The sequence below is a fragment of the Rattus norvegicus genome, chromosome 4 (genome assembly GCF_036323735.1).
Source record: "Rattus norvegicus strain BN/NHsdMcwi chromosome 4, GRCr8, whole genome shotgun sequence".
NCBI lineage: Eukaryota > Metazoa > Chordata > Mammalia > Rodentia > Muridae > Rattus > Rattus norvegicus.
In genome coordinates this window covers 31,010,327-31,036,565 of record NC_086022.1, presented here as the reverse complement: position 1 = coordinate 31,036,565, position 26,239 = coordinate 31,010,327, and the positions used below count along the sequence as shown (strand labels likewise).

Genomic DNA, 26,239 nt, shown 5'->3' with positions numbered 1-26,239 from the left:
CACATCACTTTTTCGTGCTACCGTTAGATGCATGACAGGAAAAGGTGGATCAGACCATCATGCATCACTAGAAGAGGAGACAGAAAAGCAGAGACAGTGACAGGACAGGTAGAGATTCAGAGCAACTGCATTGTGACCCACAGTGTCACACTGCAGGATGAGTGCCGCAGGAAAGCAATTCTGGCACAAGTTAGACAGGAATGAAAACCTTAATCGTGTTGAGAACCTAGGGCTGGAGAGACAGCTCAGCAGTTAAGGGCCCTTGTTGCTCTTGCAGAGGACACTGATTCCCAGCACCTCTATGGTGGTTCACCACCCATCTGTAATTCCAGTTCAAGGGGGTCCATGTCCTCTTCCACCAACTTCGGTGGGCACCAAACACACACATGCACCTACATACATGCAGACAAAACAATGCATAAAAGAAAATAAGATCTGTATATGAAAATCCGTGTGTTTTATTTATAATTGCTCCCAAACTAGAAACAACCCATTTGTTCTTCAATGGGAAATGAACCAACTGTGGTATCACCATACAATGAATTACAACTCAGTTGAGGCTAGAGAGACAGTTCAGGAGCTAAGAGATCAGAGTCCTGGCTGTTCTTCCAGAGGACCTGGTTTCAATTTCCAACATGGCATTTCACATGTTTGTAACTCCAGTTTTGGGGACCCAGTGCTCTCTCTGGCTTTCCAAAATTGTGGATACATAAGCTCAATCACACATATACACATAAAAGTAATTTTAAAGAAATGACTATATATATCGAGAGAGAGAGAGAGAGAGAGAGAGAGAGAGAGAGAAGAAGAAGAAGAAGAGAGGGAGATATGGATGGATGGATAGATAGATAGATAGATAGATAGATAGATAGATAGTAAAACAGCTCAGTAGCTAAAATGGAACAAGCTATTGATATCCTCTATTCTGTCTGCTATAGAAACTCTTAAAATGGTAAAGTTATCCTGATCAACACCAAGTGAGTTCTTTCCAGGAGTTGAGGCTGGGAAGAAGCTGTGACTTCAAAAGAATCTGCTGAAGTGGTTCTGAATCCTGACTATGGCACATGAAATGAACCCCAGTATAGGTGGTGAAATTTCATACTGCTAGATACCAAGAAAGCAATGTGCATATACAAATGAATGACATTTAAATAAGCCTATAGTTCAGATAACACTGTCAACTTCCTTTTACCAGTGTGCTGTTTCCACTTGTGTAGGACATTATTGTGGGAGGAAGCTAGCTGAGAGGATACAAGAGCTTTGGCTCAAATTAATACAAAATAAGGATTGGGAGTGTGTGTTTTATTTTAATTGACTGTAGGACAAATTAGCCTGTGCTCTGCAGAAATTTCAAGGTCCCAAAAGGCTTATTAGTACTACCTTCAATTTCCTATAGGGGACAGTGGGTGAAAATTTAAATTCACATTAGATGATGTAGTAATGTTAACTGCTGTTAATGATAATACTGTGCCTATGTAGGCTGTCCTGAGCCAGAGACAGCCCAGCAGGCGATGCACCTCAGCTCCATCACGTGGACCTCCATCGTGGGAGCAGAGAACCGTCTCACAGATGGTCCTTTGCCACACGCCCACTGTGGAGCACATGCACGCACACAGACACACATAGCAAGTAAAGAAACAATAAAACAAGAACCTTCCTATTTCTAGCAAATGCACAGCAATATTTAGAAATAAAAGCCCATCTGTCTGCAACAAACCTTCACAGACTTTTTTTGGACAAGAAAAATTGTGAAAAAAATTTTAATGAAAAAAATGTAGCATGTGTGCTCCATTCTTTGTCATTCAGATTTCCTGGTCATTAATTCTGTTATCTATGCCTCTCTTCATTTTATTTTTCATTGACTGTTGTGACAGGGCATTGAATATCAAACAGCAATGGACTGTCTTCAAAAAGCAGATAGGAGGAGCTTACTGACTGAAATAGAAGATCTGCGTGCTCAAATTAATGGCAGGAAAATGACTCTGGAAAGAGAACAAGAGATTGAGAAACCCAGCCAAGGTGTGTGCAATCCAGGCTCTCTTGATCCCGTAGCTGAAAGTATTGGCTGTGTTGCCTTTCTGCTCAGGCCCCTTCCCGTCTCATTCTCACCACACGAAAGAGATTGTTACTATTAGGGTTAGTGGTTGTCAAGTTGGTTTTAAATAGCTATGTTTAATTTAAGGCAGGTATTCCATCGATATGGTTCAATTCATCAGGTTTATTTTCTTCATTGAGAAAAGTCTTTGGCCCTCTTAAGATGTCTGTCTAAAATAAAAGGGAATCCACAATAAAAGGAGCTGTTTATTTTTAATCTTTTGTTTACAAAATTGTAATGTGTAGCATCCATACAGTAACTTACAAACTTCAGATACACACTATACCAAATTATAAAATGAGTATCAATCTGTGTGTATTTCGTGCCTTGTTTCCTCACCTCATATGATATTCTTGCAAGTTTCTGCAGATATCTCCATGTTAGCTTTTGTTGCTGTGGAGATTTCTCTCACTGTGAGCTGTTGGAGTTGGAGCAGCTAAGACACTTCCTCTAGAGAATCTGATATACATGGACATCAGTGTTTCCAGCTTCCAAGGAAGGGAAGCCCTGGGTCATGGGATATGTAACTTCAAGTTTATTGGAGAGAGCCAAACAGTGGACTTATTTTTGAGAGGGTGTCATATATCCCAGCTGGACTCGAGCTTTATGTAGCCAAGGATGATCGTAAGCTCCTGGTCCTCCTGTCTACCCTTCCAAGAGTGAGGGTGGCAGGTGTGCACTACCATGCCTGGCCCAAACTATTTGGGAAAGTGATCATACCAGTGTGGTACTCACTAATGGGGTTCAGTGTTCTGTTGCTTACGTTTTGCCAACAGTTGCTCTTGTCAGACATGCTGCCCTTCTGTGTATGCATGTGGGAGTGTTTTAATTAAACGTAGATGGGATGATTTATCCCCCTTTCTCATCACCAGCTGCATTTTACATCTGTGTGTCTTTAGGGGTACTTTTCCTACATTCCAGTAGGGTGTGTTTTAATTGAGCTACTCACAGAGGAGTGTTCATCATGTGTGCTGAGGACACTTGCTACGTCTTTGGTAATTGGGTTTCAGCACTAGTTTGAAGTCACCACATAGGTTCTGATTTGTAATCGAAAAAGCTGAATCAGAGCTGGGTGTGCTGACTTGCATCTGTGGTCCCGGAATTTAGGACACCGAAGCAGGAGGGTTGCTGAGAATTTCAGACTAGTCTGTCAGGGTTACAGGGTAAAACCCTGTCTGAAAGAAAACAGTAATAATTGGATCTTGTAGTCATTGTCCCATGGGTGACTCCTTTAAGTCTTGAGTGTGGCTATCAGAAATTATTGGGAATTTTCAGTGTGAATGGTTGTCATTCCACATATACAAATATGCAAGCTCCTGTCTACAATATCTTATGCACATCTAAAGTTGCTGCATCTATTAATACATTGTTACATTTTTGTCCCTCCCTTGTGTTTTTAGTTCTGAAGCATTTGCCCCTAGCACTCTGAGACAAGCAGCACTATACAGAGTATCCGTCTGGGGACCTGGGAGCATGGGATGATGTCTTTGTAGTAATCACCTGAATTATAAATGAGTTCTTAGGATAAAATGCTAATCACAAGCGAGCTGCCAAGCTATCTTTAACTCCAGTCTGGCTTCCTTGCAGAGCTCCTGGACTGTAATCTGCAGCAGAAGCAGTCCCACGTGCTGGAAATGCAATTGGAACTCGGCAGCCTGAGAGACAGAGCAGCCGAGCTGCAGGAACAGCTGAGTTCGGAAAAGATGGTGGTTGCGGAACTAAAAAGCGAACTTGCACAGGCAAAGCTGGAATTAGGAACAACACTCAAGGCCCAGCATAAGCGCTTAAAGGAGTTGGAAGCATTCAGGTGTGCTGAGCTGCTTTAGGTTAGGGGTCAGCGGGGGAAGTGTTCTGCTTTGTCATAACCGCTCTGCAGATAGCACACGAAGTTAAATAGCAGAAGGATGACTGCAGCAGAAACCTCCTGATGTTCCCACATTTAAAATGTGATCGTTTCAGCTGACCCTCTGCTTTGATAACCCTGTGCTATGACCTCTATTCCAGTCTACACTTATTAGATATAATTTTGGCCTCTATCTTACCACCGACTAGTTTAACTGATGCTTAATCTTGGGCTTTAGTGGACTAGCGTCTGCCAAGTATGGGAATCAAGAATGCGTAAGAATAATTATGGATAGATTACTGATGTGAATACTGAGGTACTCTGCCTCCCAGAGGCATGCTGCAAGTACACACATTTTTATTGTGGGCATTGGTTTCACACACACAAATTCACCTGATTTCTCTGTACAATAAAAGACAAAAAAAGTTAATTAGTATTATCTTTCTGGGATAAAATTATACTGTTAAAGACAGTAGTTCATCTGAAGTAGACCAGTCTAGAAGCCTTGACGGCATACAATAGCTAGTTTATCATATACCTCTGCGTTGGAGAACAAGTTCCTTTTTATGACAGTCTCGTTCATCAAGATAATGTCACATTCATGTCTCTCCCATTTAGGTCAGAAATTAAGGAGAAGACCGATGAAATTCATTTCCTTAGTGATACATTAGCAAGGGAACAGAAGAAGTCACTAGAGCTGCAGTGGGCTTTGGAAAAAGAAAAGGCCAAGTCAGGACACCACGAGGAATGGGAAAAAGAAGAACTTGAGGTACTGTCCCTATGTATTCTGAGAATCCTGTTGTAAGGCTTTCTCTACATTGTTGTCAGCCCACTCTCCTTTAAAATGTGTGCACTGTTGGCTCTATGTTGAATACTGTCTGAAAATTATCTAGGCCATAGGAGATGGAAGAGTTCATGCTGAAATACTGTGTTCCTTGCCTAAAATTATTCCCTCCATGGCACCAGGGATTGCAAGTCCCCCTCCTCAGCAGCTGTGTGCTTTGCAATACACAGATCTTCTCTCTGCCTTTACCTTCTCCTTGTGGGCCTGTGAGGTTTCCACAGGCTTGCCGTTGTCTTTGCGTGCAGTCCCCTGGGACATGCTCCTCTTTACCTGCTGTTCTGATTGATACCTTGTGTGAGGGTACTTTTAAAATCTGAGGGTCACTATATCTGGATTTGACCTGTTCTCTGTAGTTTGTTGTCTTCTTTTGCCTTTCCACCTCCTCAGATCCCCCCACCCCCATTCTGCCTACAGCCACAGGTATTTATGGAGACACTGACCAGTGCTGGGTTTCTCCAAGCAGTCTGGACCATCTGGACCTTGTCTTGTTTCCATGGTGTTCGTGTTAAACTCAGGACATCTCATAGGCTAGGCAGGCACTGTACCACCTGAGTATACCTCCAGTCTACCTTTTCCCACAGTCTCACCGGAGACAGGCTCCTGATTCTCCTGCCTCAACCTCCGTAGCGGTCGAGATTACACATATACGCCACCAAGCCAACAGTTTTTTGATTTTTTTTTTTAAGTTTCATTTATTTTTATTTTAGTATTTCGCCTGCTGTGTATCTGTACACCTCATGTGTGCATGAATCAAAAGAGGAGGCAGGGCGTGGCATTGGATGCCCTGGAACGGGACTTACAGCCATTGGTGAACTGTCATGTCAATGCTGGACTCGAACCCAGGCTGCCTGGGAGAGCAGCCGGTATTCCTAACCAGTGAGACATCTCTCCAGCCAGCCTCGCCATGGTTTTAATGATTGTATGCATAGAGCAAAGTTTGCTCCTTGTGCACATCTGGCCATCTTGTATCAGGGTCCTTCTTTTGAAAAAACTGAGACAGGCCGTATCACCTCCTACCAGGAGTCTGTCACATCACACTGCAGAAGCAAGGATTGTCATAAGTTTGCAGCCAAATCTTGCTATTGTTTGTACACTTCTTCAACCCTTATTTTTTAAATAAGAGATTTCATTATGATATTTCATACATGTGTCATTCTTTTTCTTCTTTTCATATTAATTTATTTACTTTCCATCTTGATCACAGCTTCCTCTCCTTCCTCCCCCATTCCTTCCCTCTTACCTCAGAAGAGGGGAGGCCTCTCATGGATATCAGCCAGCCTTGCCATATCAAGTTGCAGTGAGACTAGGTGCATCTCCTCCCATTGAGGTTAGGCAAGGCAGCCCAGGTAGGAGACAGGGATCCAAGGTAGGAAACAGAGTTGGAGACAGCCCCTCTTCCTATAGGAGTCCCACAGGAGGATCAGGCTGCACATGGGTCCCAGGTCTTCCATGCATGCTCTCTGGTTGGTACTTTATTCTCTGTGAGCCCCTACAGGCCCAGGTTAGTTGATTCTTTAGGTTTTCTTATGATGTCCTGGACCCCTCTGGCTCCTTCAATCCTTCCTCCTCCTCTTCCGCAGGATTCCCCAAGCTCCACTTAATGTTGGCTGTGGGTCTCTTTATCTGTTTCAGGCTGCTAGGCAAAGCCTCTCTGATGAGTTATGCTAGGCTCCTGTCTGCTAGATTACAGCTGAATACCATTACTGTGTCAGGGGTGTCCTCCCACTCATGACATGGGTCTCAAGCTGGGACACTCATTGGTTGACCCTTCACTACATTTCTGTTCCATCGTTACCCCTGCATATCTTGTAGGCAGGGTAAACTGTGGGTGGAATATTTTGTGGTTGGGTTGGTGTCACAGTCCCTCATTGGATGTCTTGCCTGGTTCCATGAGATGGCTGTTTCAAGTTCCATATCTCCCATTTCTAGAAGTCTTAGCTAGGGTCACCCTCACAGATCCCTGGGAGTTTCCATTGCCCTAGGTTTCTCGCTTTTCCTATTGATGCCCCTCTGACTCCTGACTACAGTTCTCTCCCTGTACTCTCCCCCTCTGTCCTCCTACTTGATCCCTCCTGCTCCACTCCTTACCCCCCCCACCCAGTTCTCTTCCTCCAAACACTGATAATGTCTATTCTATTTCACCCTTCTTAGTGAGATTCAAGCATCCTCCCTCGGCCCTCCTTGTTACTTAGCTTTTTTGAGTCTATGGATTATAGCATGGTTATTCTGTACTTTGTGGCTAATGTCCACTTACATACCATGCATGTCCTTTGGGGTCTGGGTTAACTCACCTGGGATCATATTTTCTAGTTCCATCCATTGCCTACAAATTTCGTGATGCCATTGTTTTTGAGAGCTAAGTAATATTCCATTGTGTAAATGAATGACATTTTCTTTACTCTTCAGTTGGAGGGACATCTAGGCTGTTCCCAGTATCTCACTCTTATGAGTAAAGCTGTTATAAACATAATTTAGCAAGGCTCCTTGTAGTATGGGGGAGCATCTTTTGGGTGTATGCCCAGGAGTGGTATAGCTGAGTCTTGAGGTAGAACTATTCTCAATTTTCTGAGGAACCTCCAGACTGATTTCCAGAGTGGTTGTACCAGCTTGCACTCCCCCTAGCAATGGGGGAGTGTTCCTCTTTCTCCACATCCTCGCCAGCATCTGCTCTCACTTTCCTTTTGGTTCTTACCTATTCTAATGAGTGTGAGGTGGAACCTCAGAGTCTTTTGATTTGCATTTCCCTGATGACTAAGGATGTTGAGCATTGCTTTAGCTGCTTCTCTTACATTAGAGATTCCTCTGTTGAGAATTCTCTGTTTAGATTTGTACCCATTTTTTTCAACTGGATTATTTGGTCTGTTGATGTCTAGTTTCTTGAGTTCTTTATATATTTTGGATATTAACCTTCTGTCAGATGTAGGGTTAGTGAAGATCTTTTTCCCAATCTGTAAGCTGCTGTTTTGTCCCTTTGATAGTGTCTTTTCCTTTACAGAAGCTTTTTAGTTTCATAAGATCCTATTTATCAATTGTTGATCTGAGCCATTGGTATACTGTTTAGAAGGTTGTCTCCTGTGCCAATGTGTTTGAAGCTATTCCCTCTTGAGATTTAGATTTATCTCTTCTATGAGATTTAGTGTCCAATTTTATGTTGAGGTCTTAGATTCACTTGGACTTGAGCTTTGTGCCGATGATAGATATGGATGTATTTGCATTCTTAAAGTCTTGGAGCAATCAGGTACACGAGGCATATTCCTAAACCCAATAAAGGCAGGATACAGAAAGCTGATGGCCAACTTCAAATTAAATGGAGAGAAACTTAAAGCAACAAGACAAGCCTGTTCACTCTCTCCATATCTGTTCAATACAGTACTTGATGTTTTAGCTAGAGCCATAAGACAACTAAAGGAGATCACGGTGATACAAATTGGAAAGGAAAAAGTCAAAGTATCCCTATATTATAGATGTAAATGACCCCAAAAATTCTACTAGGGAACTCCTACAGCTGATAAATACCTTCAGTGATGTGGCTGGATAACAAATGAACTGAAAAAGAAAATCAATAGCTTTCCTATATACAAATGATAAACAGGCTGAAATAAATTAGGGAAATGACACCCTTCACAACAGCCACAAATAATGTAAAATATCTTGGTATAACTCTAACCAAGCAGGTGAAAGCCCCGTGTAACAAGAACTTCAAGTCTCTGAAGAAAGAGATCGAGGGAGTTTCAGAAGATGGAAAGATCTCCCATGCTCAATGATCAGCAGGATTAACATAATAAGAATGGCCATCTTACAAAAAGTAGTCTACAGATTCAGCGCAATTCTTTACAGACCTTGAAAGAGCAATTCTCAATTTAATATAGAAAAGCCCAGGACAGCTAAAACAATCCTGTACGATAAAAGAACTTCTGGAGGTATCACCAGGCCTGATTTAAAGCTCTACTACAGAGCTATAGTAATAAAACCCTCATGGAATTAGTATAAAACAGACAGCTTCATCAGTGGAATTGCAGACCCAGAGGTAAACCCATACACCTATGGACACCTGAGCTCTGGCAAAGAAGCCAAAACTGTGCAGTGGACAAAGGGAAGCATCTCCAGCAGGTGTCGTGTGAGGCGTGTCCTTCTCTGCTCTGCTTCATTCCCCATCCTCATTGGGTGCTCATGCTCCCAGGCCACCCTGCAGCTATTCCTTTCCTCCCCACAGAGTGCCTTTGTGCTTTAAGTTCATGGTCACTCCATGACCTCTTCCCTCTCTAAAGATGGCTTCCTCCCCTATGCCGTGATTCTTTTTTGCTTATCGTGACACTGTGGAACATTACTTTCTTGTGCCTTTGTATATAAGTTCTTACATTTTTTAAATATATTCCATTAACATATTGAAAAGGTAGCATAAGAACACTTATATTTTGAAGATTGTCATTTGGAGAAACGTTCTCTGCTTTATATTTAGCCAGAGAAGATTGTGTCTATATCCTTGATGCAAGCAAGCCATCTGGCTATCGAAATAATTGCCACTTTCTACTGAGTAACAATTCTGTCTTCAGTTACCAATGCTTCCATGCCGCTGTTACCACAGTTGTGCTCCTACCCTTTAACGGTATTTTTAATATTAATGCGTTCATCTTAAATTACATTTTCACTTTAAGGATCTGAAATTTTCACTCGAAGATCAAAAACGGAAAAATACACAGTTAAACCTCCTTTTGGAACAACAGAAGCAGCTACTAAATGAATCTCAACAGAAAATGGAGTCACAGAAAATGTTGCACGATGCCCAGTTATCAGAAGAGCAAGGCCGCAACTTAGGGCTTCAGGCTCTACTGGAGTCAGAGCAAGTCAGGGTCCAGGAGATGAAGAGCACCCTGGACAAGGAGCGGGAGCTGTATGCCCAGCTGCAGAGCCGTGATGATGGCGGGCAGCCCCTGCCAGTCCTGCCTTCTGAGGACCTACTTAAAGAGCTACAGAAACAACTGGAGGAAAAACACACCCGCATAGTAGAACTCTTAAGTGAAACAGAAAAATACAAACTAGACTCCTTGCAAACAAGGCAACAGATGGAAAAGGACAGAGAGGTTCACCAGAAGACACTGCAGACAGAACAGGAGGCAAACACCCAGGGCCAAAAGAAAATGCAGGAGCTGCAGTCCAAAGTGGAGGAGCTGCAGCGCCAGCTGCAGGAGAAAAGGCAGCAGGTATATAAGCTAGACCTAGAGGGGAAGCGACTGCAGGGGATCATGCAGGAATTCCAAAAGCAGGAGCTGGAACCCGAGGAAAAACGGGGAAGCAGAGGACTTGTGTATCAGAATCTTAATGAGGTAATTTCTTGTTTCGTTTACAATGTTTATGACGTGGTATTAAATTTTGTTTCCTTTACAGTATTTCTGAGGCAGCGGGTTAGATCTGCAGGCCTGGTTTAGTCTTAAACTCATGTCGAGGAGAGAACCAATTCCACAAAGCTGTCCTCTGCCATCCAGGTGCACCCTGTGGCACAGCTGCACTGCTGCACTCACATATTTATGCACACAGACAATAAGTTTTTTTTAAGTTATGAGTAGTTTTAATATTTTAAACACCCTTAATATTTTAAAATATTTTTAAACTTCAAATACTGTTATTGAGTTACTTAAATAATTATGTTCAAATCATCCCAAAATGGCGTCTGTAGAACTTTATCTGGAGTGTGGGTGGTCGTTTTGTTCCCTAGAGAAAGAAAACGAAATGCTGCTCACTCGGGAGTGTTTTCTTTCTCTGTTTGAAATTATCAGCCCGCCAGCTGGACCTTCACTGACGACCGGACTAGAAATTGGGTTCTTCAACAGAAGATGGGAGAGACCAAGGACACGAACTTCACAAAGTTGATTGAAATAAATGGAGAACTTGACCATAATCATGACTTGGAAGTGATCAGACAGACACTTCAGCATGTGGCTTCAAAGCTGCAGCATGTGGCACAGAAAGCCTGCAACAGGTTAGACCTCCTCCTGTGCGGTACAGTGACACACGTGACAGGTCAGCCAAGAGCGACAGAACGTTGGATTTTGGTTTTGTTTTGTTGAGTTGAGATCTTACTGTGTAGTCCTGAGTGGCCTAGAGTTCACTCTGTAGACCAGGCTGTCCTCAAACATGCAGAGAAATCTGCCTGACTCTGCTTCCTAGGAGTAAAAACCGAACCTGCGTACTAAAGAAGAGATGTTTTAAAGATACTGCGCATCTACATTAGATGGTATTCTGTAGCAGAAATTACCTATGCGAAAACAGCTAACGCCTGAACCAGGAAAGTCAAGTGAAGGGGACCTGTAGCTGCTAGTGTGTGTTAGTCAGCAAGATCAGTCCCAAGCCTAACCGTGCGTTAGGAAGTGTCGTTGGGAGGTCTGTTTTCAATTTTGTCTTTTCCTTAAAGGCTACAGTTTGAAACAGCAAGTGATGATGCATTCATCTGGATTCAGGAGAATATCGATGGAATTATTTTGCAACTACAGAAACTGACTGGCCAGCCAGGTGACGAGGTAAGACTTTTAAACATTCCTTGTAGAGAGAACAAAGATCAAACACACTATGAATTGTTTGAAAATTAGCAGACTGTTTTGTAAGAGTTTTGATTGCTTTTGTTTGTTTTTTACTTGAAATACAGTGCTTCGCTTCCCCCACGGAGGTGTTGAGAGTTGAGGGGAGGCACATTCATTATTGTTGCTGTTATACTTAGCCTCTTAGTCAGTCAAGGCTCCCTGAGAGCATAACCTGGCTTCCCTGTCCGACCTCCCATGAGCTTACAGTCCTGCCCTTGTCCCTTTTCACTCCCTCTTCGTGACTTTGCACATTTGACACTTTTTTTTTTTGGCTTTTTTATCATTTTGACTATTTGAGACAGGGTCTCTCTGTGTGGCCCTGGATGTCCTAGAACTGACTATGTAGACCAGGTTGCCTTCAGCCTGGCTGTGTGGCCTCTGCCTCCTGAGAGTTGGGAGTAAAAGCGTTCTTCCCTTTCTTAAGTCCTGTTTTCCTTGCCTTCTGTGTTTCTGCTCTCACATAACCTGTTGTCAGTCAGGCCTGCCCATCCTTCCTCTTGCTTCTGTAGTCTTGCTTTTCTCCTAACTCCAACTGTGAAACCTGTTTCTTGGCCTTGGTGAGCACCTGCTGTGTCCCAGGTGCTGCCTGAGGTCCTGGGGATTCCGTGAACAAAGCCACCAGAGTCTTGCCCTTGTGCAGTTGCTGTGCACTGTAGCCCCGTGACCAGCATCCTTGGAGGAAGCTCTCCCACATACATTGAGTCTGAACATTGTCTTTTCTTGCCTCTTCCTCCCTCTCTCATTCCCTTTTTGGTTGCGATGTCACCCGAGCTTGGGAAGCTGGCAGTCACCACAGACCGTGTTCCTTTCCCCTTCCTGTGTGTATGAGCAGCCACACACTGTGTGAATGTCCATTCATGTGCCATTTACTCTGTCCCAGCCTCAGTATTCCCTGTGTAAACCGTTACAACTTTCTAACCGACCTGCTAGGTGCAGTGGTCAAGTCTCTTTCCTTAAGCTGCTCTACCTTACGCACTGCTGCCAGAGGAATGTTTGTAAACATGTCACTTTTATTTGTGGTGGCACCTCCTAAAGTCCCCTTGGTCTCTTGTTGCTGTGCTTAGGTCTGACATTATGACACACAGCAACGTTTAGCCTGACGAAGTCCTGCTACTTCTTCAGCACACTCCTGCCTGAGCTTCTGTCCACTTCCTGTGCCCTCCCCAGCCGCTCTCTGTTACCAGTTCTTGAATCTGTGTCAGCACCCGTTAGCTTTTACGGGAGCTACTCATGTCCATGTGTGTCTGTCTATATAACCTTGTGTCATTGTTTTTGCAGCACAGCTTAGCACCCCCCAGTTCTTCTTGCGGCTCCTTAACGGAAAGCCTAATGAGACAAAATACTGAGCTAACAAGACTTATCAACCAACTGACGGAAGAAAAGAACACCTTAAGGAGCATAGTGGTGAAGCTGGAGGAGCTCAACAGGTGTCACTGGCACACGGGAGCCGGCAGAGACTGTGTACGTCTGCGTTTAGAAGTAATTCAGAGTTAGGGGCGTCTCTCCAGTTTTACTTTTAACCATAGTCTAAAGATATCATATATGAATCTTATTAGGATGCGTAGGAAATATATATGATGACAATAATAGTAAAAATACCTGTGATGGGGGAGGCCTCTCTACCACACTCAATCAAGTCTAAACTATAAACGTGTGTGTGTTGCCTGAATGCAGATACATTGAAGAAATGGTCAAAAGATAGTGATTATTGTTCTCTTTAGTTTCTAGTTACTAAGTTTATGACCAAGTGAAAGATGATGTCAGTCTGGGCATGGCGATACATACCTTTAATCCCAGCACTAAGGTGCAAAGGTAGACAGATCTCTGAATTCAAAGCTAATCTGGTCTACATTACCAAGTCTCTAGTTAGCAAGGGTAGTAGCTTTCCTTCACCCGTGAGAGCCTGCCTTTTTTTTTTTTTTTTAAAAAGAACTTATATATTTCAAACTAATAAGGTAGTCTCTGAATTTAAATTTGTTTTTAAAGCTACAAAGAAAAGAGCTATTCTCTGTATTTACCCTTATATTTTAAGGTAGAAAAGATTGGCAAAACAACTTCATAGTTAAGTAGCTTATTCATGTGGCCACCCTGAGAGCCACCCCCTCTCGTCCATCCAGTCTCAGTGGTGTGTAAGATTGAGCACTTAGACCCAGACGGCGTGATTGTAGCTGTGAGCTTGCTTCCCTGTGGGCTGGGTAATCCATCGTGCTTTAATTCAGTCATCTTTTTGAAAATGATCTGAGATCCCATGTCTCCGCAGTGTTCTAGGTTTTCATTTATTGATCCCGCTGACATCGAAGCCATAATCGCTTCAGAAAAGGAAGTCTGGAACAGAGAAAAGCTATCTCTTCAGAAAGCGTTGAAAAGGGCAGAGGCGAAAGTGTATAAACTGAAAGCTGAACTGCGCAATGATGCTTTGCTGCGGAGTCTGAGCCCTGACTCTGAGCATGCCGCCCTGCAGGTAGGCAGCATCTTCATGCTGACCAGAGGGGACAGACCACGGATCGTAGGTCCTCGCTCAGGCTTTCCCTGCCATAATTACAGTGTTGCTGCCTGTAGAGAGCCATTCCCAGGACTGGAGCACGCTCAGCCCTGCTTTTCTGGCTGTCAGCAGTGTGGCCCTACCTCCTGGACTCTCATCCTCAACAGACAACCCAAAGTCTTCTCTTTCAACTGCTAAGCAAAGCACCCTGACCGTCCATGGAAGGGCATCGTGCAAGGCCTGTAATGCTGAGAATGAGTGCCATAGTAAAGCTGCCTCGACCAGTTAACCTAAGCCACAGTGGAGAGGAAGACAAGGCCCTGGAGTAGTCAGTGCAACTACAGGGTGGACACAGAGACAGACAGACAACTACGGGGTGGACACAGGGACAGACAACAACTATGGGGTGGACACAGGGACAGACAGACAACTATGGGGTGGACACAGGGACAGACAGACAACTATGGGGTGGACACAGAGACAGACAACAACTATGGGGTGGACACGGACAGACAGCTATGGGGTGGACACAGAGGGACAAACAGACAACTATGGGGTCGACACAGGGACAGACAGACAACTATGGGGTGGACACAGAGGGACAGACAGACAACTACAGGGTGGACACAGAGGGACAGACAACAACTATGGGGTAGACACAGAGGGACAGACAGACAACTATGGGGTGGTCACGGACAGACAGCTATGGGGTGGACACAGAGGGACAGACAGACAACTATGGGGTAGACACAGGGACAGATAGACAACTATGGGATGGCACAGAGGGACAAACAGACAACTGTTGGGTAGATACAGAGGGACAGACAAACACTATGGGGTGGACACAGAAGGACAGACAACTATGTGGTGGACACAGAGGGACAGACAAACACTATATAGTGGACACAGAGGGACAGACAAACACTATGGGGTAGACACAGGACAGACAACTATGGGGTGGACACGGAGGGACAGACAACTACTATGGAGTGGACACAGGGACAGAGAAAAATTTATTTAACAAGTTAAATGGATGAGTGACTAATTAAAAAAAATAAAGTTGATATTTTTAAAACATACATGACAAAGAATTTGCCACAAATGTGATTAAAAGGGCTAACTCCCACATCAGTACAAACACAGCTCTGACTCACAAGTTGTGCTTCAAGGCTGCTTCTCTCTCTCTGTCAGCGTGTCTGTTACAGAAGACCCCAGCCTGGCACGCGGACTGACACTTTCTTTTTACCTCTAGGTAGTCTTCCTCTATAGAGCAACTCGAATAATTTCTCACTGATGTCTTTGTTCTTCTCTTTAAATACAGAAAATTTATAACAAATACCTGAGAGCTTCAAGTTTCCGCAAGGCTCTCATATATCAGAAAAAATACCTCCTGCTGCTCCTGGGGGGCTTCCAGGAGTGTGAGGACGCCACCCTGGGGGTTCTGGCCCGAATGGGGGGACACCCAGCCTTGAAAGATCCCAAGACAATCACCAGCCACCCGAAGGGGTTCACCCGGTTCCGCTCTGCCGTCAGAGTGTCTATTGCCATCTCAAGGTAAAGTCTTGAAGAAAACCATTTTGATCATAGCCCGCTAAGAAGATAAGTGTGACACAGACACTTTAGAACTGTACACTGGTGGTTTCTCTCCAGGTTTTTCTCACCCTGTCAGCAGAATCTCTATTCTGTGTAAACCCAGTCCCAGTCCACATTGTCCTTCCCCCAAAAAATCCAAATAAACTTAGCTTTGAACGCATAGGCTATGCAGGAGAAAGGGTCAGGGATGGGACGCTCCAGTGTTCCCATCTGGCTAAGGCCGGGCACTTAGCATTGGTCCTGCTGCTGAGTGCAGAGTGAAGACCCAGCGGTGCCCCTCCTGCCTGCTTGGGCTGTGTTTCTCCTTCCCCTTTGTCTCCACACAACCTGAGTGTCCAAGAAAGTTTGATTTTTAAGAAGACGTGCCAGTCGGCTAACATTTGGTCCCTCTTCAGAGTTTGGCTGTTTCTCCTCCTCTTTCCCTTTTTTAAACTTTTACTTTGCATGGACTGTACCATGCCCGGGTGTATGTCTGTGTACATGGGTGCCTGGAGCCTGCGGAGGCCAGGAGAGGGTGTCAGGTCTCCCAGGTCCACAGTTGCAGGTTGTCATGAGCTACCAAGTAGGTTCTGAGACTCAAACGAGGCTCACCTGGAAGAGCAGCCACTGTTTTCCACCTCTGCACTCTCTCCAGCCCCTACTTGGTAATAGGTGCACAGTTTCTGGTCAAATACCTGTGCCGTATTTACCGAAGAAAACTAAACGGAGAGCTACTGTCAATTCAGTTCCCAGATGAGGCAGGTAGAGGTGACAAGCTGAGGCAGCTAGGCAGGAGATCATCCTCCCTTCATCCGTCCGTCCATTTGTCTGTCTGTCCATCCATCATGGCAACTCTACATTGGAGCCAGGGTTTTTTCACTGCTGGCCTCTGACCTGCCTCCCTCCTCCAGCCCTCACGTTAACTTCACAGGGTCCACTGCTCCCTCCTCGCCTCGTGTGGGGTGAAGTAGGGCCATCCCAGTGGGAGCATTAATAAACAACACCTGCCTTGGAGCATCTCCCTCTCTATTAGGAGAGAGTAGAGTGCACAGACCTCAGAGACACTGAGTGGTCCTCAGAGGGACAGGGGTCAGCCTGGACAGCTGAGAAGTTCAGAAGGCTCCCTGCAGGAGAAAAGCTACTATCAAGCCCTCACCCCCTTCCCTTTAGGGCAAGTTTGAGATGGACTCTCGTTCTGCCACTCTGGCTGTCCTGGAACTATGTAGACCAGGCTGGCCTTAAACTCACAGAGATCTGCCTGCCTGTCTCCTGAGTACTGGAAGTAAAAGGGGTCCCCACCATGCCTGGCTCATCCCTCTCATGTGTGCGCTGCTATAGGCTCATGGTATTTTAACCCTCCTTAAATTGGACTCTGAAATTGCAACTGGTACTCCAAAAAGTTCCATAGCCCAGGGCAGAATGGGCAGTCAGCAAGGAGTTCAGCGCTGGTGACACACCTTCAATCCTTTTGAAACCATCACTGTTTTTGTCCCTGATCACAGGGTCTACCACTCCCCCAGTTTCCCTGGCCTCCTGTTGCTGCCTGTTGAAATTTGTTCTCATATCCTCTGCCTGACCTCCTTTCTTTCCTCTTTCCATTACCTTCATCCTCTCTTTGACCACTGTTTTTTTGTCCATTTTTGCCCTTCATCCCATTCTGTGCTACTTATTGGAGGCATTAGCATTGGCCTCTTGGGGAGAGAAGGGAGGCCATGCCCTTGCTGTACCTGGAGAATGAACCATGAACCAGTGGAGTATGTGTCATTTAGCTGAGGTGGTCCCGTGGCTGTGCTGACACGTTTGTGGTCATAATTAAATGGCATGGTTCTGTGGGGTGTACATGTTTGTATTTATGACTTTGCTTTGAGATTTTGTTTGGCTCTTTTAGAATGAAATTTTTGGTGCGGCGGTGGCAGCAAGTGACAAGTACTAGCTCCATCAATATTAACAGGGATGGCTTTGGCCTGAGTCCAGGTAAGGTTAAAAAAAGGCATAATTTCTGTGTATGACTCTTGAGACAGCTACATGAGCAATTGCTGTCAGATAACTAGTTAATGCTGTTGTTGTCTGAAGATAGTGAGTACAAAAACTGTAACTGTTTTGCTCTTAACTGTGTGGATTTATAATCTCGTATAGCTGCTTGTGAGTTCCTCTGTCTCCTGACAATATCTTCTCAGGCTCAGTCTGCCAGCCCAATTCACTTTCAACTGTCTCAGTTTTACCCTGCTCAATCTCTTCTCTTTTCCCCTCCCCTCCCCTCCCTCCCCTCTCCTCCCCTGCCCTCCCCTCCCCTCCCCTCCCCTTCCTTCACCTCCCCTGCCCTCCCCTCCCCTCCCCTTCCTTCACCTCCCCTCCCCTCCCCTCTCCTCCCCTGCCCTCCCCTCCCCTGCCCTCCCCTTTCCTCTCCTCCCCTCCCCTTCCTTCACCTCCCCTTTCCTCTCCTCCCCTCCCCTTCCTTCACCTCCCCTTTCCTCTCCTCCCCTCCCCTCCCTTTCCTTCACCTCCCCTTTCCTCTCCTCCCCTCCCCTCCACCTCCCCTTCCCTCCCCTCCCCTTTCCTTTCCTCTTCCTCTCCTGTCCCTCCCTCTCCTTCCCTCCCCTCCTTGTCTCTTCGGTCTCCTGGACCCTACTTCTGCCTCCTCCTCCTCCTCCTCCTCCTCTCTCCAACTCCTTTCTCACTCTCTTTCTCAGTCTCTGCTAGCTTCTATATCCACCCCTGTTCTCAGAAACCAACTGCCGCTGGAGAGCATAGGGTCACTCAAGGGCCAGGCACATAAAATATTTCATACTACATTTGCCCCCATTTATTTTAGTTGCTAATTATACAGTTTTGAAGCTGCTTCTCGGTTCTTCCCAGTTTCTTTTCCAGGTTCTCAAGTGTATGGTGTGGTCTGTCTGTAGCTCTCTCAGGAGCACATCCACAAATGAGTTAAGAACCTAATGGGGTGCTTCTCTCTCCTGTAATTGAGCACCGCTTCGTTTACTCCTAGACTATTCTGTCTTCTACCCTCTTGTATTTTGGAGTTCCTCACTGAAGTCTTAATCTCCGTCCCCAGCTCTGTGAACCTTTGCTTGTAGTTCTGATTGAGCTTGCAGGATGTGGTATTGAGCATGGTCTGTCTTAAAGTCCTGCTCATGGGCCCGTGGTTGCTCTGCACTGAGGATGGCTCTGTATAGCAGGAGACCAAGGTCTTGCTCGTGGGACTGTCAGTTGCTAGGTGCTGAACGTTTCTTGTCCAGGCTTTTCTGGCTTGCTGGGGAAGGTCTGGCCCTCTTCTTTGCTCTTTCTGGCCAATGTCCACAATTTTCAGAAGACCTCCCCTGCCCCACTCTGAGCCTTATGGGTTTGACAGTATCCACTGCTTTTCACTTCCTAAAGTGTTTTCTATAATCCAGTGTCAGCCACTGTCGTTCCTTTCACACTAATGTTCAGAAAATTTAAAGTTATCACACAGCTATTTAGTCTGTTCCTATGGGTCTTTATTCATTTTTGTTTTATAAGCATTTATTTTAATGTGCGATTAGATCTTTAAATAATTGCTTGTCCTGCAGGATTGTGTAGTATACCTATAATGTGCTTTATATTACAGTATACAAAGAATTGCGTCCCACTGGAGACATATGCAAGGGTATTGTCAATCTTAGTTTGTACAGGCGTCCCCATAATAGCCACTGCTTCCAGAATCAGCCTTTTCAGAAATCAGAGCACTTGCCCCTTGAACCCTGAATATGTACCAATAGTATGGTGTACACAGTTGCCCATTGAACCCTGAATGTGTATCGATAGTATGGTGTACAAAATTTAGTTTTCCAAATTCTGCAAAGTGAAACACATCCATCTGCCAGACTTCATTTCCTTTGGTGCCCTAGGGTATGTGCAGTGGGTAGTGGGGTTAGTTACGCAGAGATCAAGTAGGACATCTCCTTATCATTTCCTTGGCTTGTCGCCAGGTGATAGGAACTTTTCTTCTTTAAACCTTTACTGCTAACTTTTTTTTCATGTAATTTTGACACTTCTAACACATTTCCTATTAATAATTGGTCAATTTCTTCATTTCCTTGGGCTAATGGACCTAGCAAGACTGTATGAGACTTAATATGGATGATATATAATGGATAGTTTATATGTCTGATTGCCTGCTGCAGTTGTATAAATAATAATGTTAATTCTTAATGATCAGGAATAAATTTAGCAGTTTCTATATGCAAAACAATTCTGCATATTGAGAGTCAGTAATTATATTAAGTTGTTCAGGAAAATCTAGTAGAGCCATACATAGAGTTGCACAGGACTCTGATTTTTGAACTGAAGTATATGGGCTTTGAATTACTTTGCTTATTTTTTTTTTCTGACTAAAAACAAGCCATTCCTAATTTATTTGCATCAGTATAAAATGTAGGTGCTCCAGGAATGGGCATTCCTTTTATAATACATGGGAGAATCTAATTAGTTCTTTTTTATAAACCGAAGCCGCTTGCTTTTAGGATATTTGCTATTAATTTCTCTCAAATAGTTGTTATAAGCTCTTTACTACCAATTACCCATAGTGACATAATCTAAGCATTAGTATAAGGCACTATGGCTTCTGCTGGGTCTATTTCTGACAATTGACACAGTCTTATTCTTCCATTTATAATTAAATCGAAACCTTTTCTACATAAGACTTTACATATTTACTTTGTGTGCTAAGAAGATCCATTTTAAAATACTATCTTTCCTTTGCATTAGGAGCCCAGTAGGAGAATGACTTGAAGCAGAATAACAAAAGTGCAATCCTATTTGGGATCTGTGTGATCCATGAACGCATCCTGCAGTCTTTTATACTGAAATTAACTCTTTTTTTGTATCCTTTGTTAGCTGTATTGGACTGTCTAAGTCTGAGTCTCCTTGTAATGTTTGAAACAAAGTTCTTAACTCAGGAGTAGTTAATCCAATGGTGGGTCATATCCAGTTAATATTATCCATTAATTTTTGAAAATCATTAAGGGTTTGCAACTGGTCTCTTCTTATCTGTACCTGTTGTGGTTGAATTTTTTGTTCACTTATTTTATAATCTAAGATAGTGGATAAAGTTTCCTATCTGTATTTTAATCAGATGCAGTCTGCAAACTCCAACAGTGCAAAATTATTTTTGTTTTCTAGCAGTTGTTGCACAAAATACTGATATAAAGTTGGACTATTTAACATTCCTTGTAGAACTTTCCACTGATACCTTTTTACAGGTTGAGCATTTTTATATGTAGGCACTGTGAAGGCAAATTTTCCCTTATCCTGCTCTTGCAAGGGGATAGTAAGAAAGCAGTCTTTTAAATCAGTTGCTATCATAGGTCATGCCTTAGGTAGTAAAGGCAAAGGAGTCCAGGCTGTAATGGACCCTTTGGTTGGATTACTCGATTCACAACTCTCAAACAGGTTAAAATTGTCCATTTCCCCTGATTTCTTTTTTCTAACAACTACGTGGGAATTCCATGGGCAGGTAGACTCTTGTTGAGCAGTCAGCTACTCTAATACCAACTGCTCAAGTGCCTGTAATTTTTCTTTAATTAAGGGCCATTGCTTTACCACATTGACTTGTCCCTGTTGTGACCTGTTGCTAGACAATGTGCATAGTCTGGGGTTGTTCTGGATGCCATTTTTAATTATTTTTTTGGTGAAGCATTTTTCATTTCACTCCTTATTTTAGGGATTGTCTCTGTCTGATAATAAGGGAATATTTTTCTGAATTCCCCACCACTATAATAAATCTTTTCCCTATCCATTTATGGCTGTCAGCCATGTAAGGCCTTAACTTTCTTTTTTGATCTTCTGTCCCCATACATTTAAGCTGTTGCACACCATTTTTATAACTTTGCAATTCTTAGAAATAGGGTCCAATCCTTTTGAAGTAGCTATTCTGAATTCCAGGATTTTTGTGAAACGATACTTACATCAGCTCCTGTTTAACATTATAGTGTTTCTGGGATGACGTGGCTATTATAGTAATGGTAACTTGCAATTCCTTCTCTCTATAGCTAGAAATCAGTAGGAAAAACATTAGGGCTGAAACAATTTGAGGTATATGGGGAGGTCCAGAGTTAGAGGGCACAGAATTAAAGGACACACACCACGGTGTGAGTACTGAGCCATGTTCAGTGGTCCTGACAGCAGGCAGCAAAGAAAGCCTGTGTAGACCCCTGAAAATGTTAGGGTAGCCTGTTAGACTGAGATGAGATTTTCACCATAATGAGTTGTGTTAGCACAAAAAGTTAGCAAGTCTTGATTTCACATTTTTTTTTTTTTTGGTTTTGTTCCCAGTAAAGGTAGACTAGAGTAGATAAGATTTGGTTACTAAGTGCAGTATTTTAATCCATATCACTTTTCCTCCAAAGCACACATACTTAGAAGCACTTACACCTTTGATCCGGTAGCAACTAGGTATTTACAAGGGGAATATTCCAATGAGTTTATTTTCTTAGAAGCATAGTTCTTCATACCAGAAATAGTCATGTTCAGAGGTAGACAGAAAACCACTGAAAGGCTCTTTGGTTTGTATCGTTCTCTTTTGGCCAGAATTGGAAGTAGCTGTAAGTAGTACGAAGTAGACTATTAGAGCTTATGACTTTTGTGCATTATGAGAGCAAAACATCTTTAGTTGTGTGTAGTTTCTATAAAGTTTAGAGCCTGAGCTACCGTATACTATTCTTTTAAACCCTTACTGGTTTATAGGTGTCTTCTGAGACCTTTTTCATTATGGTGATATATTTGGATTTATTTAGGCATTGAAAAGACTGACCCATTCTATCATTCGTCTGGTGGGCTGGAGCTGTATGGAGAACCAAGACACACAACATACCGCTCAAGATTTGATCTGGACTACCCTAGGTCTCCCTTGCCATTGCAGAATAGGTAAGAATTTATCAGGTCTGGGTGGCATAAGCAGTAACATGTCAGCAAGAAGTAGATTGTTAGAGTTTATAACTTCTTTGCATTGTGAGAGCTAAGAATCTTTAGTTATATGCAGTTTCTGTGGAGTTTAGAGCCAGAGCGACTTTTTATTTGTAAATGGTTTCTAAAGGCATAGAAAACAATTTATAAATGGTTTATAGATGTATACTGCAGTTAGACATTGGAAAAGTATTGATTACCATCCAATACAAAAAAGAAAATAATACTGTAGATCTGTGAAAAGTTGCTTAACACAAATCCTGCATATTCTGATCACCTCTGAAGGGCTTGTGCTGGGCCTTCTCATAATGGCATCTTTAAATTTATTGGCGATTTACTTGTTATCCTATATTTAGAAGTCTGCTCAGGCAGTGTATAGAGTGGGAGGGGGTGGGGGTGGGGTGGGGGAGGGGCATGGGGTGGGGGTGGAGAGGCAGGCTGTCAGTTTTTCTACATTGTTTCTAGCAAATTGGATTCCTGAATATAATTTAATCCATAGGTACCCGGGTGCTCCAGACTTAAATTCTACTTCAATGGCTTCTTCTCAACTTCACCAGTACAATCCTGATAAATCTCTGACAGACTATGTCACTCGGCTAGAGGCACTGAAAAGGCGACTTGGAGCTATACAGTCAGGTGCTGGATCTTAACCACTTCTCTGTAGCGGCAGTACACTTGTGCCTTTCTCTATCTCCTCAACATGCTTCTGCAGGTTAATCAAACCTTTTAGCTCAGTGAAGAAATTCCACGGTGTCCCAGCTTAAACTCTGACCAGCAGAGAACTATCTCTCCTGTGTTCCAACAGCACCCCTGACAGTGATTTTGTAGTCTTCACTTGGATTAGACAAAATGCATGATGGGTACCATCTGAGGCCCAGCCCAGAACCTGTTCCTAAGTAGAGTATGGTAGAAAGCAGCAATGTGTAGAAGGCAGAGCAAGCCCTGCCCAAAGCAGGTAATGTAGCGATTGTCTTCATTGTCCTTCCACATGGTATCCCAACAAGCTTTGCCTTGCAAAACACTAAGTATCATCATACCTCCCCTCACCATATGAAATGTGTTCCGTAAAGTGACTCAGCAGTTAAAGGCCCTGCCTCCAAGCCTGAGTATCTGAGTTCAATCCCCACAACCCACAAGGTGTAGGAGATGACCAACTCCTACAGGTTGCTCTCTGCCCTGCACTGTGGGATATCACCTACACACATAGATAAAAATGTAATTTTTAAGATTTTGTAAGAATAATTTTACTCAGAACTATACACAAATTGTCATACTTTATGTAGAGGAAGATTTCATTCATCATAGGAATGCTTCCATGATTTCATTCACTCACTACTGGTCCAAAGACTGGGTCGATTTAGTTTAAGCTATTGTGCTAGCCCTGCTCTGATGGATTCGTTTTGCTTGTTTGTTTTTATTCATTCTATATGTATGAGTGTTTTGTCTCCATGTGGTCTGTGTACCACATACATGCCTGATGCCTGCAAGGGCCAGAAGAGGACATCAAACCTCCTCGGACTGGAGTGAGCTACTGTGTGGTTGCTGGGACTCAAACTCAGGTCCTCTAGGAGTGCTTCTAACAGCTAAACCGTCTATTCTTCAGCCCCTGGTCATTTTTTAAGGACTCTTTTTCTATTGATACCACATACTGTGGACCACAGTTATTTAAAGGTAGTTCAGTTCTTCATTCAAGAAGTCGGGTATTTAACCCAAGTAACCTTCGTGTGCTCATGAAATTCATCAGCACTGACTCTCTCTTCCACTGCTGTAGGGTAGTCAAGGTGACCTCTAAATATAGTCAGCCTCTTGGAGCTCAATTTAAGCTGAGGGCAGATGGCTTTGTGTGAAGAACACTGTTGTTTAGAGACAGACTTGTCGTTCCCGGCACCCAGTCTCATAACTGCCAGTAACTGCAGCTCCAGGGAACCCAGTGACTTAGGGCACTCTGTGCTGCATTCACACACACACACACACACACACACACACACACACACACACACACACACACAGCATACATGTACACACATCTGGCTGCATATTGGTTGTCATATTGAGCACTCAAGCTCAGATTGTTAGACTTGCCAGCACCACAACCACTGGAACACCTCACGGGCCCCTGGCATTTTGAGATGGTTTTAAACAGACCCATCTGCCCATGTCGTCTGGCTGCCCTCAAACAGGTACGAGTCTAATTGTTTTGTATTTTATTTTACAGGGTCGACTACTCAATTTCATTTTGGCATGAGGAGATAATCCTTTGAAATACTTATTGAATATTAAATGGATTCCCTTTTGTAAATCAATGGCTCTTTTGTGCTTTTGTATTGTGAATATTCAACGGGACCAATACATACACAGCTTATGATTGTATACAAATCCTCAGCAGCACATGAAGACAAACTGGAGTTTGTGTATATAAGCATTGTGTGTGTTCATGCACAGTAATCATTAAATTACATGTATATTGTGGAATGCTAATTTAAATGATTAAATTATAAACTTTGTGTATTTATCGGAAGGGTGAAAAGATTAAACTTTTTCAAATGGCAATGCTGCCGGATGCATAGCGTGCGGTGTCCTGCGCTTTTCTTACAAAGCTACTGAAGTTACAAGTTTCTGCTTCATAGATTTGCTACTGGTGATGAAGACAACATGTCACTTGTAGAGACCTATTTTTGTATAATGGTCTAAGTTTTGAACTTTATGGGTATTTTGTCAAGTACTGAAATAAAAATGACCTCACCATTTTCACTGTACTGTAGTGGAACCTTCTTGATTTTTCACCAAGCCACAACTTGTGGTCCCTGTCATCTTGTTACTTGTCTCAGCTCAGGTTCCAAAAAGTGGTTTCTCTCTCCCTCCATTAAAGGACATTTTTAATGCCACACTAAGGTGGCATTAGTGTTTATGATTAGTCCATGTTTTATTCTATTTAGTGTTCTTGAGTCCAAAGACACAAATCTAGACACAGAAATCAGCTCTCAAAGAGCATCAAATTGTATCCGTGAGAGTGTAGCAAAATTCAGGAATCCTCCTGCTACGCCAGCCAAATTCTAAATGGAAAAGTCTCAGAGAGAATACAGTTCTCTAGAGGCCTCCCTACAACACTGACTAAAATGGCAGTGGTATTGCTCACATCTGGAAAAGTGTTTCCCTACTAATGGTCTGAGCTCTATGAAGACGATCACAAAGCTCTACATTAGTGGGAATCTTCTTTTCCATATTTCAACTAAGCTTCCTAGAAATAGCAAAGCTATTCTAAAGCAACTATTGAACAGGAAATGGTGTATAAAAACCTCTTAAAAATTAATATGGTTGCCCAGTCAAGATGGTTGTGTAGGGAAAAAGCAGATAGACAAATGGTTGTCAGCTGAGTTCACCCCACTGCTGGATGGACTGTCAACCATTCTATGGCCGTAGGCCTCTGTAGTGTTGTTCACAATGACTCAATAACTGGTCTGTGGTCAGTATCTCAGCCTGTGGAATTCTAGTGCTTGAGCCCTTTTAATTCTCAGCACTGAACATATGTTCAAGTCTAAAACTGGTCAGTAAACAGCCTTACTCAAGCCACGACTCTGCCAGGAATCTACCAGTCATCCGATCAAAGTCTAGAACCCTTCTCAGAATAATAAAGACAAAATACCTGCTCTGGCAAAGGAATCTGTTACATAGAAACAATCTTCAAACTGTAATCAAGGCTATAATCTAACACATCAAATGTAACATCTATGGCCTAAAAGTCTAGTAACCACACAGTAAAAGGAGAGACAAACATACTTTGAGAGGTGAGCAACATTTGTAATTTGTTGTGAAATGGGGCATTGATCACGAGAGTGACTTATCTAAATAACTAAAGGTAATACTGAAGGGAGCCGATTTCAGGCAAATAGGATCTAAGTTTCTG

The 26,239-nt window shown here is 43.3% G+C and overlaps 1 protein-coding gene across 14 annotated transcripts in view; it reads left to right on the top strand.

Moving 5' to 3' along the window:
- The window catches only part of Akap9 (A-kinase anchoring protein 9), a 135,864-nt gene extending 110,773 nt beyond the window's left edge, over positions 1–25,091 (top strand). For all 14 annotated transcript variants that reach the window (NM_001037093.2, XM_063285532.1, XM_006236025.4 and 11 more), the window contains 13 exons: positions 1,875–2,019; positions 3,683–3,902; positions 4,557–4,707; positions 9,438–10,106; positions 10,557–10,759; positions 11,192–11,297; positions 12,636–12,818; positions 13,618–13,818; positions 15,161–15,393; positions 17,300–17,385; positions 22,167–22,296; positions 22,835–22,971; positions 24,551–25,091. In NM_001037093.2, the coding sequence (NP_001032170.2) occupies positions 1,875–2,019; positions 3,683–3,902; positions 4,557–4,707; positions 9,438–10,106; positions 10,557–10,759; positions 11,192–11,297; positions 12,636–12,818; positions 13,618–13,818; positions 15,161–15,393; positions 17,300–17,385; positions 22,167–22,296; positions 22,835–22,971; positions 24,551–24,588 (2,502 nt within the window). In that variant the 3' untranslated portion in view covers positions 24,589–25,091. The remainder of the gene's footprint in view (positions 1–1,874; positions 2,020–3,682; positions 3,903–4,556; positions 4,708–9,437; positions 10,107–10,556; positions 10,760–11,191; positions 11,298–12,635; positions 12,819–13,617; positions 13,819–15,160; positions 15,394–17,299; positions 17,386–22,166; positions 22,297–22,834; positions 22,972–24,550) is intronic.
- Positions 25,092–26,239: the final 1,148 nt, after the last annotated feature.